This window comes from Gekko japonicus, unplaced genomic scaffold (assembly GCF_001447785.1).
Source record: "Gekko japonicus isolate JY-2015 unplaced genomic scaffold, Gekko_japonicus_V1.1 scaffold1051, whole genome shotgun sequence".
Classification (NCBI taxonomy): Eukaryota; Metazoa; Chordata; class Lepidosauria; order Squamata; family Gekkonidae; genus Gekko; species Gekko japonicus.
In genome coordinates this window covers 28477-45313 of record NW_015160868.1, presented here as the reverse complement: position 1 = coordinate 45313, position 16837 = coordinate 28477, and the positions used below count along the sequence as shown (strand labels likewise).

Sequence of the window (16837 nt, the reverse complement as noted above, 5' to 3'; positions counted from 1 at the left end):
GGGCAGGATCGTCTGCAGGAGGACGAGAGAGAGATGCTGAAGGTCTTGACCTGTAGCGCGATCTCGATCTATGAGCAGAGTGGGATGAATATCGATCCCAGTCGGAATAGCTCAACGGAGTCAGCCATGGCAAGGATGGTGGATAAGCCCCATACAGATACCTCATCTGTCGTTGATCCCAAGACAGAGGTGGTGGCGGGGGTAAGAAGACTTGCGGGGATCGACTTCTGGACCGTGGACGTCTCGGAAACAAAGTGGCAGCATGTCTTTGAGAGGAGCCCACGTAATCTCGGTTGTCGATATCGACAGATTGACTGTGCAGACGTGGAGGGTGATGCTCCGCATCGCATGAAGCATATCGGTGCCAACGTGGATCAATGTCGGGAGCTTCCGATACCATCGACGACGGGGAAGGAGACGGAGAAGGCTCTGCGTCCATTTGATGACTTAGGAGCTCTATCGTTTCGATATCGGAGTAAGGACGCTTCATTTGGTGGACAGGGGAGTCCAAGACATGGATGGTCGGTATTGGTGGAGGGACTTGGGCCTCTGGTATCGATACAGTCGTTGGAGCGGGAGGCAATTTAGGGGCATCACCCAGTGCAGCCACCACTACTTTCCCCTTCTTTGCCGCCTTAAGGGGTTAGGAAGAGCCCTTCTTTGCGGACTTTTGCTCCTTACTTGGCCTGGACTTCTTTTTCACCGGCGTGGAAGCGGAAGATTGCGCCTTCGATGCCGGAGGCTTCGGTGTCGGTTGGCCGATATCGGAGGCAGGCCTCGATGCCGGAGCCGTTGATGTCGATGGTTTCTCAGCGTCCATCGCTGAGGAAGGATGTAGAGCCGATTCTAGCAGGGCCACTTTAAGGTGAGCAGCTCGGTTTTTTCGAGTCTGGCTTGAAAAGCAAGCACAGTGGCGACAGGATTCGGGTCGATGAGACTCTCCGAGACAGAGTATGCAAAGGGTATGACGGTCAGGAGGAGCAAGTTTACAACCGCAACCCTTGCACCTATTAAAAAAGCCCCACTTCTTCTCCATAAAAATGAAGAAGAAAGGGGGGGGGTAGCCCGAAGGCCCGACTGAGGTAAAGCGGCAATCAACAGAAAATAAAAGGGTTTTTAAAAAAGTTTTTTGAAAGAACAACGGAAAAAAGGAATAAACTGAGGGGAAAAATCCAAAGAGCCGTGAGGCAAAAAGCCAAAACATGCAAACCGATCAGAACGATGAAGAAAGAGGTCTTTCCAACGCGGCGGTAAGAAAGGAACTGGCGGGATGTCTGCGCCCACCCCTCTGGGCATGCACGGTGAGATTCCTGCACATGCCCAAGGGACTGGGCACGAAAATCCATTAAAGAGCTTGCTACAATGCCGATCGATCCAGCGTGTGCAAACTAGATCCCATGGGTGTGAAGCACAGAGAGCACGTCGAAGATCCTAGATACTGAGGATACAGAAAAACCGTTGTATTTATGCCCTTGCTTGTAGATTTCCCAAAGGAATCAGGCTGGCTGGGAAAGGGATGCTGGATGTCTTGGACCCTTGTAATGATCCAGGGTTTTTCTTATGAAACTATAAAGAAGAAGAAGAGATTGGATTTATACCCCGCTCTTCACTAGGAGTCTCAGAGCAGCTTACAAACTCCTTTCCCTTCCCCTCCCCCACAACAGACACCCTGTGTGGTAGGTGCGGCTGAGAAAGCTCTTTCCAGAACTGTCCTTGAGAGAACAGCTGTGCCAGAACTATGGCTTGCCCAAGGAGATTATCTGATAGATAAGTGATCAATATACTGATGACGTCCAATACTATCTTGTTTTACATTAACTGTATAAGCAGAAGCTGCCATTCCAAATGAGAGTAAATAAAATGCTACAGAGGTTGGCTGGGAACTCATCCCCTTCCTGGAAAGAGGAAGAGATCCATTCACCTTACTGTTGTGTTTAGCTTCCACTGAGGAATTAGGCACTGAGTTTAAGGCATCCTTGGATCCAATGATCCTTCTTGATTTCCATGTGGAAACTGAGGCCATAGCTATATTTTATCATTTTTTAGCAAATTAAAATACTGTGCCAACATCTGAAGACAACAGATCTGGCAACCATTGCATATCTGTAATCACAAGGATGAAATACTGTAATGCACTTTATAGAAAGGCTACCCACATAAACCATAAAGCTTTAAATGACCTCCATCTGGTAAACATTTACCACATCTTCTTCCATTAGACCCTACCTGCCTATTAAGGACAGCCCCTGCTCGTGGTTCCATTCCCCCATCCACGGCTTCAAAAGGGAATTAGATAAGCATATGGAGCAGAGGTCCATCAGTGGCTATTAGCCACAAGGTATAGCTAGGGGCTCTGGGGCAAGTGATGCTCTGTCTTCTTGGTGCTTGGGGGGGGGGGTCAACAGTGGGAGGGCTTCTAATGTCCTGGCCCCACTGCTGGACCTCCTGATGGCACTGGTATTTCTGGCCACTGTGTGACACAGAGTGTTGGACTGGATGGGCCTTTGGCCTGATCCAACATTGGCGTCTCTTATGTTCTTATGTTCTTATGTTCTTATGTTCACTAAAGTCCATAAGCAATTGCAATAAGCAAAATCTTCACTGGGTTGGGCTCTTCTTCCTTGGAATTCCATTTTTAGATCGAGGAGTCATTGCTTGCAAATAAACGAAGTCATTTTTGTTTATGCATGTTATAACTGAACATTAAGAGGGCTTGGCTTATTAACTGAGCAACTTTATTGTTTAAATTTTTGTTTATGGATAAGGTTAACTGCTGGAAAACAGTTTGAAGAAAGGTATGATTGATTATTCTGTTCTCTCAAGTACTGAACTCAAGTTATTAATGTAATATTATCTATTGAAAATGTTTTTGCATTTAACTTTGTTTCATTAAAGGGTACTAAATCATTTCTTACCCAATTTCATTAAATGGACAAAAAAATAAAACTTCTAAAACTACTCACAATCATAAACCTGTAAAATTAAACCAGTATTGCACGATATTCATACACGTTGGGTTGTTGTAAGTTATTTTTGATGTAAGCCAGCATACTGAATTGTGTCAATTATTTTACAGCGACTTAATTTTTCTTGCATATTCATGTGCAACTGAAGCAACAAAACTATAGGTAACTTTCAGCCGGTAAGCCATAGTTTAACCTGGCATAGCACAACAAAACTAGGAGAAAATTAGTTCAGATACAAAGCTCCATGGTGTTCCATTATCCACATGACACTCAACATGAAACTCCACATAAGCAAGGGTTTTTACTATGCATTGTAGTGTTGGGCGGATTACAGGCACTTTCTAAAATACAGTGACCTAGGAAATCTCTATAATTTACAGTTCCCAATGGGCATCAAAGCCCTCCCATGGACATGATAAGAGCAGCTAATATTAGGACCAACATTCCCAACAGTAGAAAGTAGATTTCTTCACTGTGCAGTATCTTTAGCATTCATCCATTTAAGATTATATCCATTTTTAACAACTTTTCTTACAAAAAATAAAAAAGCAGCATACTTCCAACAGTACACTTCACAACAGCAAAACCTAATAAACTGACTATGAAGTCATGAAATTTGTGCATGAAAAAAATAGGCCATTACGCTAAATTCATTTAACACTATAGAAATGGGGTAACATCACAAAACCTAATACAAAGGAATGAACATCTGCAAGTGACACTAAACTGTATAGTGAATTTTTAACCCAACAAAACAATTGCAGTCACATTGTTTTTCCACTGGAAGCCTAGAGAGACCAAAATATATTATGACTTTGATCATTTTATTGGATTAATGAATTGTCTGTGCAATTTATGCCCTTAACAGTTCAATGAGCTCCATTTAAAGAACACATATAACCGACCTGTCATTTTACAACCATTCTAAACTGACTTTTGACAAAAGCTTTTAATCTATTCCACACCAAAAAGAATGTATTCACAACTTGCGAAGTATGTCATATTATTAAATATATAATTAAGAGAACTTTCAACAAGTTAATTTTTAATTCGCTCTGCTGCATGAAATCTGTAGTAATAAACTAAGGAAAACATTAAACCACATATGCATGATGAACCCTCACATACTAAAAGCTACATATTCTGGAGCATTCCAGTCAGTCACATTTATCATGAACAAGAATAGGCAAGGCTGTCTAAAGAACTGGCACTACTCTGGTAAATAAAAGACAGATGAACCTTTCTCAGTCTTAGAATTTCTTTAGATATATTTGTTTTAGAAAAAAATCCTGCAGCTGAAGTATTCTAAATCTTAAAATTTAAGACATAAATACAGTGTTTAGCAACTTGCAGCTCAAGGGAATTTAGAAACACTGTTTAGTCTGGCTTTGATCCCACCATATGCTCCTTACGCACTGCAGTGATCCATGAATTCTTGCTAACCTATTTCTCCCCTCCCCACTTCCTGGAATCCACTTCCTGTTTGTCCTCTGCCTTAAGTATGCACACAGGAGGCCAATAGCATGAAAGCTACTGTTAACAACTCTGCTTTCTGTTAGTTTCCTGGCAGAGTGCTAGGCAGCCTTTGCAGTAGAGTCCGCCAAGTAACAGCTCGGATCGTATTTCACTGTTGGTTGCCATTCCATGCAAATCCAGGACACAGAGGCTTTTTGCTCACAGAGGGCTATGGGAAGACGCGAACAACCATTATGAACTACCTTGTATCTGGAGACACAGCATATTAAATTAAAATTGATATTAATCTTTATTAACGTTTTATGACTCAACTTTCAGCAATTTGTTCCTAAACCATTTCTGTGATGCAAATAGCTAGCTGATATGCTTGGACACATGAAGTTGCCTTATAAAAAATCAGACCGTTGGTACATCAAGGTCAGTTATTGCCTACTCAGACTGGCAGCAGCATGCCGATACTCTACCACTGAGCTACGGCCCCTCCCGTGTATTATTATATACGTGTGTGCGCGTGTATAAAAATGTTAACGAAAATGACTGGTGTCCCTTGTAGAAGAAGAGTCTAGAAAAGAACACTAAAAGGGAAAATTGGCATCTGTTCCATTTAAGGATGTCAGTTATCAGGGATGCAAACTTTAATCTGCAAACACCAAAACTGAAGGCAGCATATAATAAAACAGAGAGTACATTGTGCCACAAAAAACTACTGTAGAAAGAAGAATAGAAAGTAGATATTCTAAATACGTATCCCCCAGTAAAGAAACAGACAAGGAACTGAGGCATTTACATTTTAGTTATAGATTAGAAACTGTAGGCTTTACAAGACTTGCACGTGTAACTTTTAAAACACTACTAGTGATGTCTGAATTCCAACAGATAGTAACCATAATAGCACCTCTTCCATAAAAAGCCCTCATTTACATTGTATGAGAATCCCTTTATAGCATTCATAGATGTCGCATATCTGGAAACATACTGTATTTAAAGTTTCATCAGGTTTATATGAGATCCTGGAAGCCAATCTCCAGAAGCATTAAGACAATAACATTCCAAACAATGGTGATGTCACTTTTTCTCTGCATGTCTCGCATACAGTGACGACCTACATACGTAGTAAAGTCTGCTCAACCTTCACCAGTGATTGAATTATTGATAAAAGAGACTTTCTCTCTTTCCTGAACTACCTGGTTTAATTCCTAGGACACCTCTATGAAAAGCAAGCTCAGTGGATCAGCGCAGAACTATATGCTGCATATAATCCTGTGCTCCTTTTAACAATTTTTTTTTTACACAACGAAACTATGAGGGCTGCAACTGAACAAAGGAGACAGACTAGTGGGATGGGAGGGGAAAATGCTATTTAACCCCTCCCATGCCCCATTTCCCCACCAAAGACATTATGCTTGACCGTGGAATACTTAGGGTTTTTGCTACAGAGATAAAAATAGTGGGAAAAGGGAGCACAAGCTCCTGTGTAAAAAGAAAGATGGGGAAAAGTTTACTAGACCCTCTGGTCATGTATCACTCTCCCCCTCCAAATGACACTCCTAGCAGCTGCATTTTGTAAAAGAAACAAGGCCTTTTTTTAAAAAAGTATTTGATCCTAAGACTTGCATGTACTTATGTATATTGTCTATGGCAGAGGGCATCCCTCCAGCTCTCAGAGCTTCTGCTCAGAGACCACTGTCTTTCAATGTGCTGAAAAGCACCTTGCACCAGAGGAAAGCACTGCGAGGACCACCTCTGCAACTGATGAAGAGGGGTACAAATGGAAGAAAGAATCCAAGACAATGGGACTACAGACAGCACACAGCCATACCCATAGACTTGTATTGTAGCAGCTCACCTAGTCCTATGTGTCAAATAAGAACATAAGAACATAAGAAAATAGGAGAAGACAATGTTGGATCAGGCCAATGGCCCATCCAGTCCAACACTCTGGGCTCTTTTAGACACACTAAATAACGCACTTTCAATCCACTTTGCAACTGGATTTTACTGTGTGAAATGGCAACATCCACTTGCAAATGGTCACTGAAGTGGATTGAAACTGCATTATTTAGCATGTGTGAAAGTGCCGAGTCTGTCACACAGTGGCCAAAAATACCAGGTGCCATCAGGAGGTCCAGCAGTGGGGCCAGGACACTAGGTGCCTCCAGGTGATCAAACAGAAGCCCCCCCCCAAACCCACAATTCTGTTTCCCCTTGCCCTTCTTCTTGCTATCACTTAACAGATATGTGCAAAAAGGTGGGAGAATAAAAACTATGAAGCCAAGACTACCATGACAAGTTTCTTGAGATTAAACTGAAGGTGTGGATGGCCAAGCATGAGTATTTGATATTACATTTCATGCTTTCACTGCCATGGTACTGCCTTCCAGATGTTCAGTCATCTAACATTTAAGGCTCATGGGAAGCAAAAGACCATTTTTGTACTCTGCTAATGAACACTGAAATGTCCAGCATAACGTGATGACTATTTTTATTATTAGCAGCAGCTTCATTTACAGCCTACCTTTCTCACTGGGACTCAAAGTGGACTATAAATTTAAGAACTAGTCAAGTCAATCAGCAAGCAAATTTCAAAGTATGATAAAAAAAACACACACATATGAATATAACAGCAAAGGTGTCAGATCAGGCCTTGAAAAATATTCACAAAACATATGAATATAACAGCAAAGGTTTCTGTACAACGGTGTCAGATCAGGCCTTGAAAAATATTCTTTGCCGCTAGCAACCAGCCCAAAACTTTAGGAGCCAGGCTGAGTTTTCAGGATTCTGTTCTTCTGTAACCATGTTTTCTAATACTAGGCACCAAAATGAAGATCGAGTGTAGAAGATGGAGTGGATCTATTCTCTCTTGCTCCGGATTGCAAGACTAGGTCTAATGGGTGGAAATTACAAGGGAGGCGTTACTGGCTAAATATCAGGAGAAACTTCCTAACTGTAAGAGTGGTTGAGCAGTGGAACAGTCTGCCTCAGGAGGGGGTGAATGCTCCTTCGCTGGACGTTTTCAAGCGGAGGCTGGACGACCATCTTTCGGATATGTTGTAGGTATGCAGGGCTATCTTTTGGCTATGCTCCTGCAGAGTGCAGGGGGTTGGACTAGATGACCTGCAAGATCCCTTCCAACTCTAACATTCTATGATTCTATGACATTTCTAGACAATGTGGTGAGCTGGTGCCCCAGGATCTGTTGTGTCTGACTTGAATATGTTAGACCCAAGGTCAAACCCTCACTTGTCCATGAAGATTTCTGAGTGATCCTGGGCCAATCACTCTCTCTCAGCCAGGCGCAATTCATAGGGTTGCTGTGAGGATAAAATGGAAAAAAGGGGAACAATGTACACCATCCGGTATGGGAGGATGAAGGGCAGGATGAAGGTGCATTAAATAAATACTGTGAATAAAGATCCCAGGTTTCTCAGCAGAAAGTCACACTCTCTTCTCATATAAAATAAATAAAATGTCTGTTTATGTTATTTAAAGTCAGCCTTTCTCACTTGGACTCAAGAATGATTACACAGAGTGAGTCAATACAATTGGCGGATGGGGCATTCAATAAGCAATGCAACAGGACTAGGGTTGTAGCACCAACCAGAAGACGAAAAACAGAACTGAAGCAAAGCATAAATGTTAATGTGACACACTAGATGTAAAATTCCATAGTAGGATCCTAGTTTCAACAAGCTTTAAACAGTAGTAGAGACCACAGTCCCTAATAATTTTTCTAAGTAACTTTGTGAATCATTCGGTACAGTGTAAGTCTATTGCCTGTGTAGAAAAGCCCTCCTGAATAATTCAGTTTTGCGTAGTTCATGGAAAGCCAGGAGACTGGGAGCCTTCCTGACCTCCTCAGACAGGCCATTTCCACAAGGGTGGAGAGGGAAGGCCCACAACAGAGAAGGTAAGTGTACAGCCAGTCATTGATCTTGTTCATTTGCAGGTTGGTACCTGCAGGAGACCCTGCTCTGATGAGCGAAACTGTCATGGAGGAGGAGAGGCGGTCTCACAGATATGGGGGTCCAAGGCCATGAAGGCCTTTGCTTGTGACAGATAATACCTTACACTGAGCCCAGTAATACAACAGCCCCACTAAAGAGCTCTCCATTTTTACTCAACAAATATACTGAACAAAGAAAACCTATTATCTGGCCACACCAATTCAAAAGACAATTTTAGAACACTTATAGTGAGCACAGTTAAGCAACCATTAAAATTTTTTAAAAAAATGTTTCTTGCCCACTGACATATTAAACAAAACAATCCACTTTACACCAAAAGCTTTGGAATTATTTAGAAGCTATGTAGCTAAAAATCCTTACTCCACAAAGAAATTTCAAAAAAAAGGTTCTATTACTGACTTCCAGTAACTATTGGGGGGGAAGAGAAATTATTCTAACACAGTGAATAGAACTGCAAGATTATAAGAATATAATCTATACAATTGAATTGAACATTTGAAAGCACAAAATGAAAACAGAGGTCTACCATCACACAACAAACTGAATGCATGTGTTTAATTTCTGCTAAATACAGTTTAAGGTTGCATTTGTTTTCTGAGGTGGAAGATACTTTAAATGTGGAGCAGACAAAGAGCTAGGCTTTATAATATGTGTGTGTGTTAAGTGCTGTCAAGTCACTTCTGATTTAGGGCAACCCTATGAATCAATGACCTCCAAAATGTTCTAATTGTTGACAGCCTTGGTCAGGTCTTGCAAACTGAGGGCTGTGGCTTACTTGAGAGACTCAATCCATCTCAAGTTGGGTATTCCTCTTTTCCTGTTGCCTTCAACTTTTCCTAGCATTATTGTCTTTTGCACTAAGTCATGTCTTCTCACGATGGAACCAAAGTACAACAGAGGCTCTATAATACTATTTACACTTTCATTCCAATCTTAGATGGCTAAGAAATTTAACTTCAAAAATTGCCACAGACTTTTTTTAAAAAAACAATCCTGTATAGTTAAATGAATACAATAGACACTGTTCTTGTGACGGGGATTCTTCTACCAAATAGAATATGACCACCCTCCCAAATGTAAATAAAGCTACTAATTACTTTGGATACCTGCAAACTAAAAAAACCCAACAAACTGGCAACAACAGAGCAAAATTCTCTCAGGAAAGTGTTACATACCTGCCCTTGAACATTTATACGATCTCGCTCCTGTGGATGCTGACTAGAACCAGAATTATTCCAGGGATGGTTGCAATTTTGCAACTGTGTCCGAGCAACGTGCAAATGTGTCACTTGTGGAGTAACACCGTGTTCCAGGTCATGTTCTAGCTCGTTACTATGTGCAACTGTGTCACTTGTGGAGTAACATGTTCCAGGTCATGTTCTAGCTCGTTACTTGAGCTATCCTGAACAAAAGCTGATTCATCAAACTGTGGAAGAAGATCTTCTTGAAGGAGAGATTCTGGATCAAGCTCTGTAAAGGATTCAGCTTGAGACTCAACTTGACGAAGCAAGTTCTCATCCAAAGATGAAAAACCATTACCTTCTATACCATCACTGAAATGGCTCATCTGAGGACCAGAGCCAGCAGGGACAGAAAAATTAATGTTCACTGCAGAAAGTTTTGAACTACTGAAGTTGCCCTGAGGATGTGTTGAATGCAACACATGGAAATTATTTGAATTCAAAGATGGACTGGAGTTTAGGATGTTTTCTGTATTTTCATGCTTGGTCCCTGTCTGAGGTGCAAAATCAGATAAAGGATGAGTCTGTTGACTGGCAGAAAGAGCTGTAGAAGACTGCAGAAGACCGGTAGGAGAGATGCGGTTACTAGAGTAGGAATAAGGAGGAGAAAACTGTGTACTATTAACAGAGCAGGGAGTTATACTTGGAGAATGTCCACCAAAGCTTCCTTCTTGACTATCACAATAGTGTGGCGAGTCATTTGCAGACTGAGAAAATGATTGAATGGAAATAGACTGTTGAGAATTTGACAGATTAGCAGCTTGAGGTGGGTGGGGAGCACTGGTTCTATGTGGAATACATGTATTAACTTCCATGAAGTTGTCTGACTGACTCTGAGTGTCCTCTCCTGTATCAACGCTGTTTCTGTTTTGCTGTGACTGCAGTGAGGCACACGGATGGTGCTGCTCGCCGGCCTGAAATAAGGCAAAATCGTGGTGTGCTACAAAACTTTTATTTTGCTGCATAGACTGTGAATGTCCTTGGTGAAAGGGGGATCCATTCTGATTAGAAACACTGGTGGAAGTCTGATGCCCCCACATAGGGCTTCCATCTGCCACATCTGGAAACATCCCATTTGTTTGGCTTTGGGGATGAATGGGTGAGCAATTAAATTGCGAGTGTGGTGATAAAACATTTTCAGCTGGACTGCTGAAGGACTGACTGACTTGAAGCTTCAGTGAATCATACTGATTAAGCCGTTCAAAATCATTCATCTTTTGTTCAGTCTGTGTTTCCTGCACATGGTTTAACGAGTCAATGTGTAAAGGCTCAAATTCTGCACCCAAGTTCAACTCATCTACAAGTGAAACAGGTCCAGTTTGTACAAAGGCATCATCTGACAAACCTTCTAAGGTATCACTGAAGAGGTTGGCATCATCAAAAAAGTCCATCATCGGATCTGTCATCTTGGTATATCTGCACTACTTTGATTACTCCAACTGGAGTCAGTCTCTCGGCACACAGCAAGAGATAATTTGCAGTGGTCAACACCTTATCTAAGCCATGATGACATCCATTAGCACTTCTGAAGCAATGTCTTGGAGCATTTAAAGAATCCTAGACAAAAGGGGAAAAACACAAACACTTTAAAATCTTAATGTAGAGAGTTTGTTTTTACCACCCAAATCTATCTCGTTTTTAGGGCAGGGTCACCCACCTACCCTGTGACACTAAAATATAGTTACTTCATTTATGCTCCACCTTTCTTTTTGAGACTCAAGGAGAGTCAAGGTGGATTACAGATTCTATGCAGGGTGAAACGATTTCACTTTTATTTCAGTCAAGTTTCCATCTTACTGATTTATATATTTTCAGTTTAAACAGGCATACTAATTGGTTGCTATACAAATGTATCTATTTGCAATTAAATAGAGCTATCTAGCAATACGATAGAAGATGCTGGGTCAGGCTCCTCGCATACCTTTTACAGCTGCTTAAATGAACAGTTTTGACATTAAGGATTTCTATTAGCTGTATCTATACATCTGTAAGGACTCCAAGCAATGTAATCTTTAGGCCGAGTTACTCTAATGTACTCTACGAAGGGTCAACGCTGAAGACAACTTGGAACTTCCAGCTGGAATAAAATGCGGCTGCACATTTAACAGGTACAATCTTATATGAACAAATTAGGACGCTGCTGGAACAACTATGTTGTTTACCAATTTGTTTCTGAGTTCAACTCACTGTGATGGTTATTACCTTTTAAATTCTTTACATCCAGGTCCCATGATTCTGAAGGACTGCCTTGCCTGGTAAAAGCCAATGCCCCTTCTCAGGTCTGACGAAAGTTTTCCATTGGTCATCCCTTCCGTTTCCCTCAGTCCTCTGGCCTCCACCAGAAACTTAAGTCTTCTCTTTTGTCACAACTGCCTTGTGCAATGTCCTTTCCAAAGCCATACATCAGGCTTCTTCTCTATCATCTTTCAAAAGGACCTGTATATTTTCAGGTGGCTGTATACTGATTCTGCTGGTTGTTACTACAGTAGACTATATTAGACAGCTTTATGAGCTGGGATGCAACTGAGGATAGTAGTTTGTGTTTTAATATGGTTTGTAGATACGTATCTACTTCTTTTGTGAATGTAATTCACAAAATTCACATATATATGAATTTGGAAAGGATCTGAACTTTTAAAAAATAAATGAGTGAAATTATTTCAGGCACAAGGTCTTCATTACTTCTAACAAGTGTTTATGCTGTTTGACTCACGTGAATTTAAGTTTTGGGAATTTGTGCAATACTAGAATATGACCTATTGTGGCACTATAATGTTTGCCCTTAAAATTCACATATTGTTGTTCCTGGACTGTTATTTTATTTAGAAAAGCATCCTTCAAACTCTGTGCGTCTAACAAAAGGTCATGGATTTAGTTAAGAGATTAATCTGAATAGACTGGTGCACATTTGTCTTACATTCAAATATTACTCTAAACCAAATTGCTCTAAAGGTACTTGATATAAGTTACATTTATTTGCTTTCAATTCTTTTTTCTTCAACCTGCTTTCTTGGGGAAACAGAGAAGTTGACAGTGTGTTCTGTGAAAGCTATAGGTGCCACACCATCAGATTTATTTAGAAAATTTATGTGCCATTTCTCCATAAACCTGCTCATTAGTATCATATAAAAGAACTAGGTAAAGTCTGAATTTTCTGCCAAATCAACCTGAAGGACTTCCACAAGAGTACTTTGGACAGGACAGCTCTAAAAAAATATTTATGAAATTACAGCAATAAGTGACTCATTTAAGAAATCTAAACTGGGGTTTAAACAAAAAGTAAATAATGAAAGTTACCATTCTGACACCTGTAAATAAATTATCAATTTGTAAGTTTTGGCATCTATTTCCTTGTAATATTGCATATGTTATTGCTTTATGTTTGCAGTCCCCACTACCACAGGGCTGCAATTTACACCCCCTCAAGAACCTGAACAAAATTTCAGTCTAAAAACTGGGATTATTCAATGTTGACAACAATTAATATGTAATAACACGTCTAATATTACTCATGTTAAGAGTTTAGTACTTTCCATATTATAAAGTTCAACTTTCAATCCAAATACGCTGGTCGTCTTATATGACTGTACGAGACTGTCCAAATAATACATTCTTGTTTTCTCATTTTCTTTCTTTCTTTTTTTTTGGTATTTTTGTATGCATGTGTGCGCCCGTGCCTGGAAGTCCTGGCGACTCCTACTGGGGCATGGAGGACGTTCAGAGAAGTAGATTGATAGCCTGCCTCTGCTTCCTGGCCCTGCTATTCTTTGGAGGTCTCCCATCCAAATACTTGCCAAGGTCAGCCATGCTTAGCTTCTGAGATCTGATGGGATCAGGCTTGCCTGGGCTATCCACGGCAGGGCTTTTGTTTTCTAATTTCATTTATATGCTGCATTTAATGATGCATTTTATCTTGTTTAAAACAATAAAGTTTAGGTTTGACAGGAAAGTAGGTATAGCACGTATTTCAATTTTCCTCTAATACAGTATAGCTATGTTTCAATTCTTTTAAAAAAAACAAGAAAGGGGGTTTCTATAACTTTTAAGATTTTTTGAAATTTTACATCTCTAACTGTCCCAACTCAAAAAATTAATGATTTAAGAATTTTAGCCATCATTCTTTTCTTAATCTTCTCTATGCCATTTATCCAAGAAGCTATCTCAATGTTTTGGAAAATGCAGATGTATTTATAGTGCACCAGGAAGCAAAATTTCAAAACAAGGCGAGTTATGGTTTTGCTGATTAGTAGGATTTTGTTTAGGCTTCAATATGTTATTTAAACCTTTCCAAGTTACTGAATTCAAACAACGGTTTAAAATGCAATCTTGAAAGTTTATCAAATCATGTGAATCTGCTCATATTCCATGTAAAGTCAAAATTAAAATAGTTCCTGCAAAGGAGTATTTCCACTTCAAAATGCATTCCATGTATTATCCAACATTTTTGCAATTGCATTTCTGTTCCAGTAGGACTAAAGTGATGACAAAATTTACTCTATTATGGAGGCTCCAGAACCCTACAGCGTTTGATTAGCATGTAACATATTAAAAATAAATACATCAATTCATGCCAGATCAGCAATCTGAGAACATCAAGCTTATGAGAGCATGATTCCTGTAATATATAGAGAGCCTACTGCCTAGGATACAGTACACATCGTTATAGATTTGTGAACGACCCAAACCACTGTAACTCCTCATAGCCAAAATGTCAATCAGCAAAGGTGTTTCTACGAATAGAGATCACTATGAGTATCAATTCACTAATTAGTATCAATTCGCTACTTACATTAAAACTGCCATACAATAAATACTAAAGATTTAGGTTATCAATGCCACAGAAAGTTGATCCTAAAAATCAAGGATCTCCAACAGGTGGTTTGCAACCTACTAGTAGCTTGCCAGCTAACAGAGAATAGCTCCTGCATCCCCCAGAAGACCTGGATTAGATCACAAACAAATCTGCTCTATATTTTTTTTAAAACTTTCATTTCATAGGATTTATTTTTGTGTTACTTAGTAGATACCTTCAGTTTTGGTGCTCTCCCTAGTTGGTGTTCTGTTTCTATGACAGACTTAGTAACATGATGGGGGTTGGGGGAGACAGCAGTCTGGAATATTTTTAATTAGTTAACAGTAGCTCTCATTAAAGAACAGGATTGCAGTTGCTGATGGAGACTAACCCACGGAATCCAAATTACTGGAATAAATGTCAATGTCATCAATATCCAGAAGAATTCTTACCCAGAGTTTTTTAGGTTCCTTAAGATTCCAACCTATGGAATATACATGCTGATCTACAACTTGCTTTCAAGTAAGGCAGAGCACCATTGCATTAAATTAGCTTCCACTGAAGTCAATGTAACATATCAAATTAATGGGCAAGTTCAGCAAGGTCCAGTAGAGAGTTTTCACGAGGTTAGTGGAACTCAGAAACCATCCATGCCTCCTGCAGCCTTCATGTCCTGTTTATCTGAGCCATGCTTGGTGGCTTTTGGTGCTTTGGAAAGCAGTGGGTGCAACTGAATATTTGAGCACGTGCTCTTTGAATCCTGCCTGGTATGCTTAACACAGAACCAAGTAAGGCTATTCCTAGGAAGTTTTGGCTGTTCATTTATTTATGCACTCTAAGATTCAACAAAGAAAGGAACTGAGCATTGATACTACTCCCCCCAACACAATCAAATTTGGATTTACTACCCTGAAATTTGTTTTTATCTTGTTGTTCTTATTTTATTTGTGAAAGGATAAGGATTGCTAGTATAACAAATGCCATAATATCAAACTATAAAACTGCACAGGCCATTTGAGAAAGTTCTCTGATGAGGCAATCAGTGATGAAGGGGTCAGATAAGCAATCCTATCTAGCAAAGCTAAAAGCATGGCCTCTTTAGAGATAATTGTATACTGCACCCCATCGGATTACTCAGGTTCTGGGAAACCCTACATGGGCTATTCATAAATCAATTACACTGTAGAAAAACTGGTCATGTGAATCTATCCAAAGTCAGGCAACTTTGGTAGATCTACAGTAAAAGTGGACAATAGCTGCAAAAAATACTTAGTAGTCAGAAAACTGGAACTTAATCTTGGACAGAGATTAGCAAAAAGCATCCTTACCTATTAATATGCAGAACATAGCCTTCGCAAAGGTTTTACGTAACCCTGAGAAGCACTTGATCCCTGGTAGTTAATTAGCATTAGGGACCTAAAAGAGAAGTCACAGTATTGAAGGAAGGCAACAACCAAATCTCAAGAAAATTGTTCATTATTCAATTTTGCCTTTAAGTGCATTCAAATATTTTTAAGTTTGCCCAGGATTGCTATATGCCACAACTAAAATGTTGTATATGAAAATGATACACAGTTACAGTTCTTATTGGTAGAAATGTGCTAACAGCAGACATTCATATCTGAAATATTTATACTAGTGCATTGTGTTTTGTTGTATGGTACTAGCAGAACAACTACACATGAGTTACATTCTGAGTACCTATGTGGTATCATCACGTCTCAATATTCACCTGAAAATCCTTCAAACTTAAAATAAATGAGACACACACTGCCTCCTGCAAAATCCATGTTTGAACACCATGGTAAAATGCAGATGTAATATTTCCTGATTTTTAGATCATAGTTAAGACACTGGGAGTATACCTTGGGTTCCACCCCCACCCCCTTTGAAAGTTTATAACAAGGACTTCTTAACTGATTTGCAGACTGTTGTCTAAAAACTAATGATTATTAATCTTACATACAGCACAATGAAATGCTACATTGTGGCTAATGTGGTAAGGAATCAATCCACGCAGATGAGACCATTCTTGGAGCCTCCTAGTCTCTTAATCATGGCTAAAAGACTGAAAACCGTTACACCTGCATCACACCTTTATTTTAAAGCTTTCCCTCAAATTCTGTATGTTGTAAAAGCAGCTGCTGCTGCTCAGTTTTTCATGTCATGATTCCAAACATTCTTCCTTTAAGCCCCAGGTCTAATTAATCATATGACATTTGCTTTCTAATGAATCATAGTCCAGTCTAGCTTTGTGTAGGAAGGCCACGCACAATCAGTAATAGTTAAAATCTCACTCTGCATTTCTGGCTGGATCACTTTCAGAAACTACATGGAAATCTCAGGATACATCTGTGGCTGAATTTTTAAAATCTGATCAACTTAACCTGACCA

General features: G+C 39.9%; 1 protein-coding gene across 1 annotated transcript in view; it reads right to left on the bottom strand.

Annotated features, from left to right (window-relative positions):
• The window catches only part of CHD9 (chromodomain helicase DNA binding protein 9), a 70600-nt gene extending 59543 nt beyond the window's left edge, over positions 1 to 11057 (bottom strand). Inside the window, exons 1-2 of the mRNA XM_015422292.1 lie at positions 9736 to 11057; positions 9586 to 9694 (exon numbers count right to left, since the gene is read on the bottom strand). Of these exons, the coding sequence (XP_015277778.1) occupies positions 9586 to 9694; positions 9736 to 11057 (1431 nt within the window). The remainder of the gene's footprint in view (positions 1 to 9585; positions 9695 to 9735) is intronic.
• Positions 11058 to 16837: the final 5780 nt, after the last annotated feature.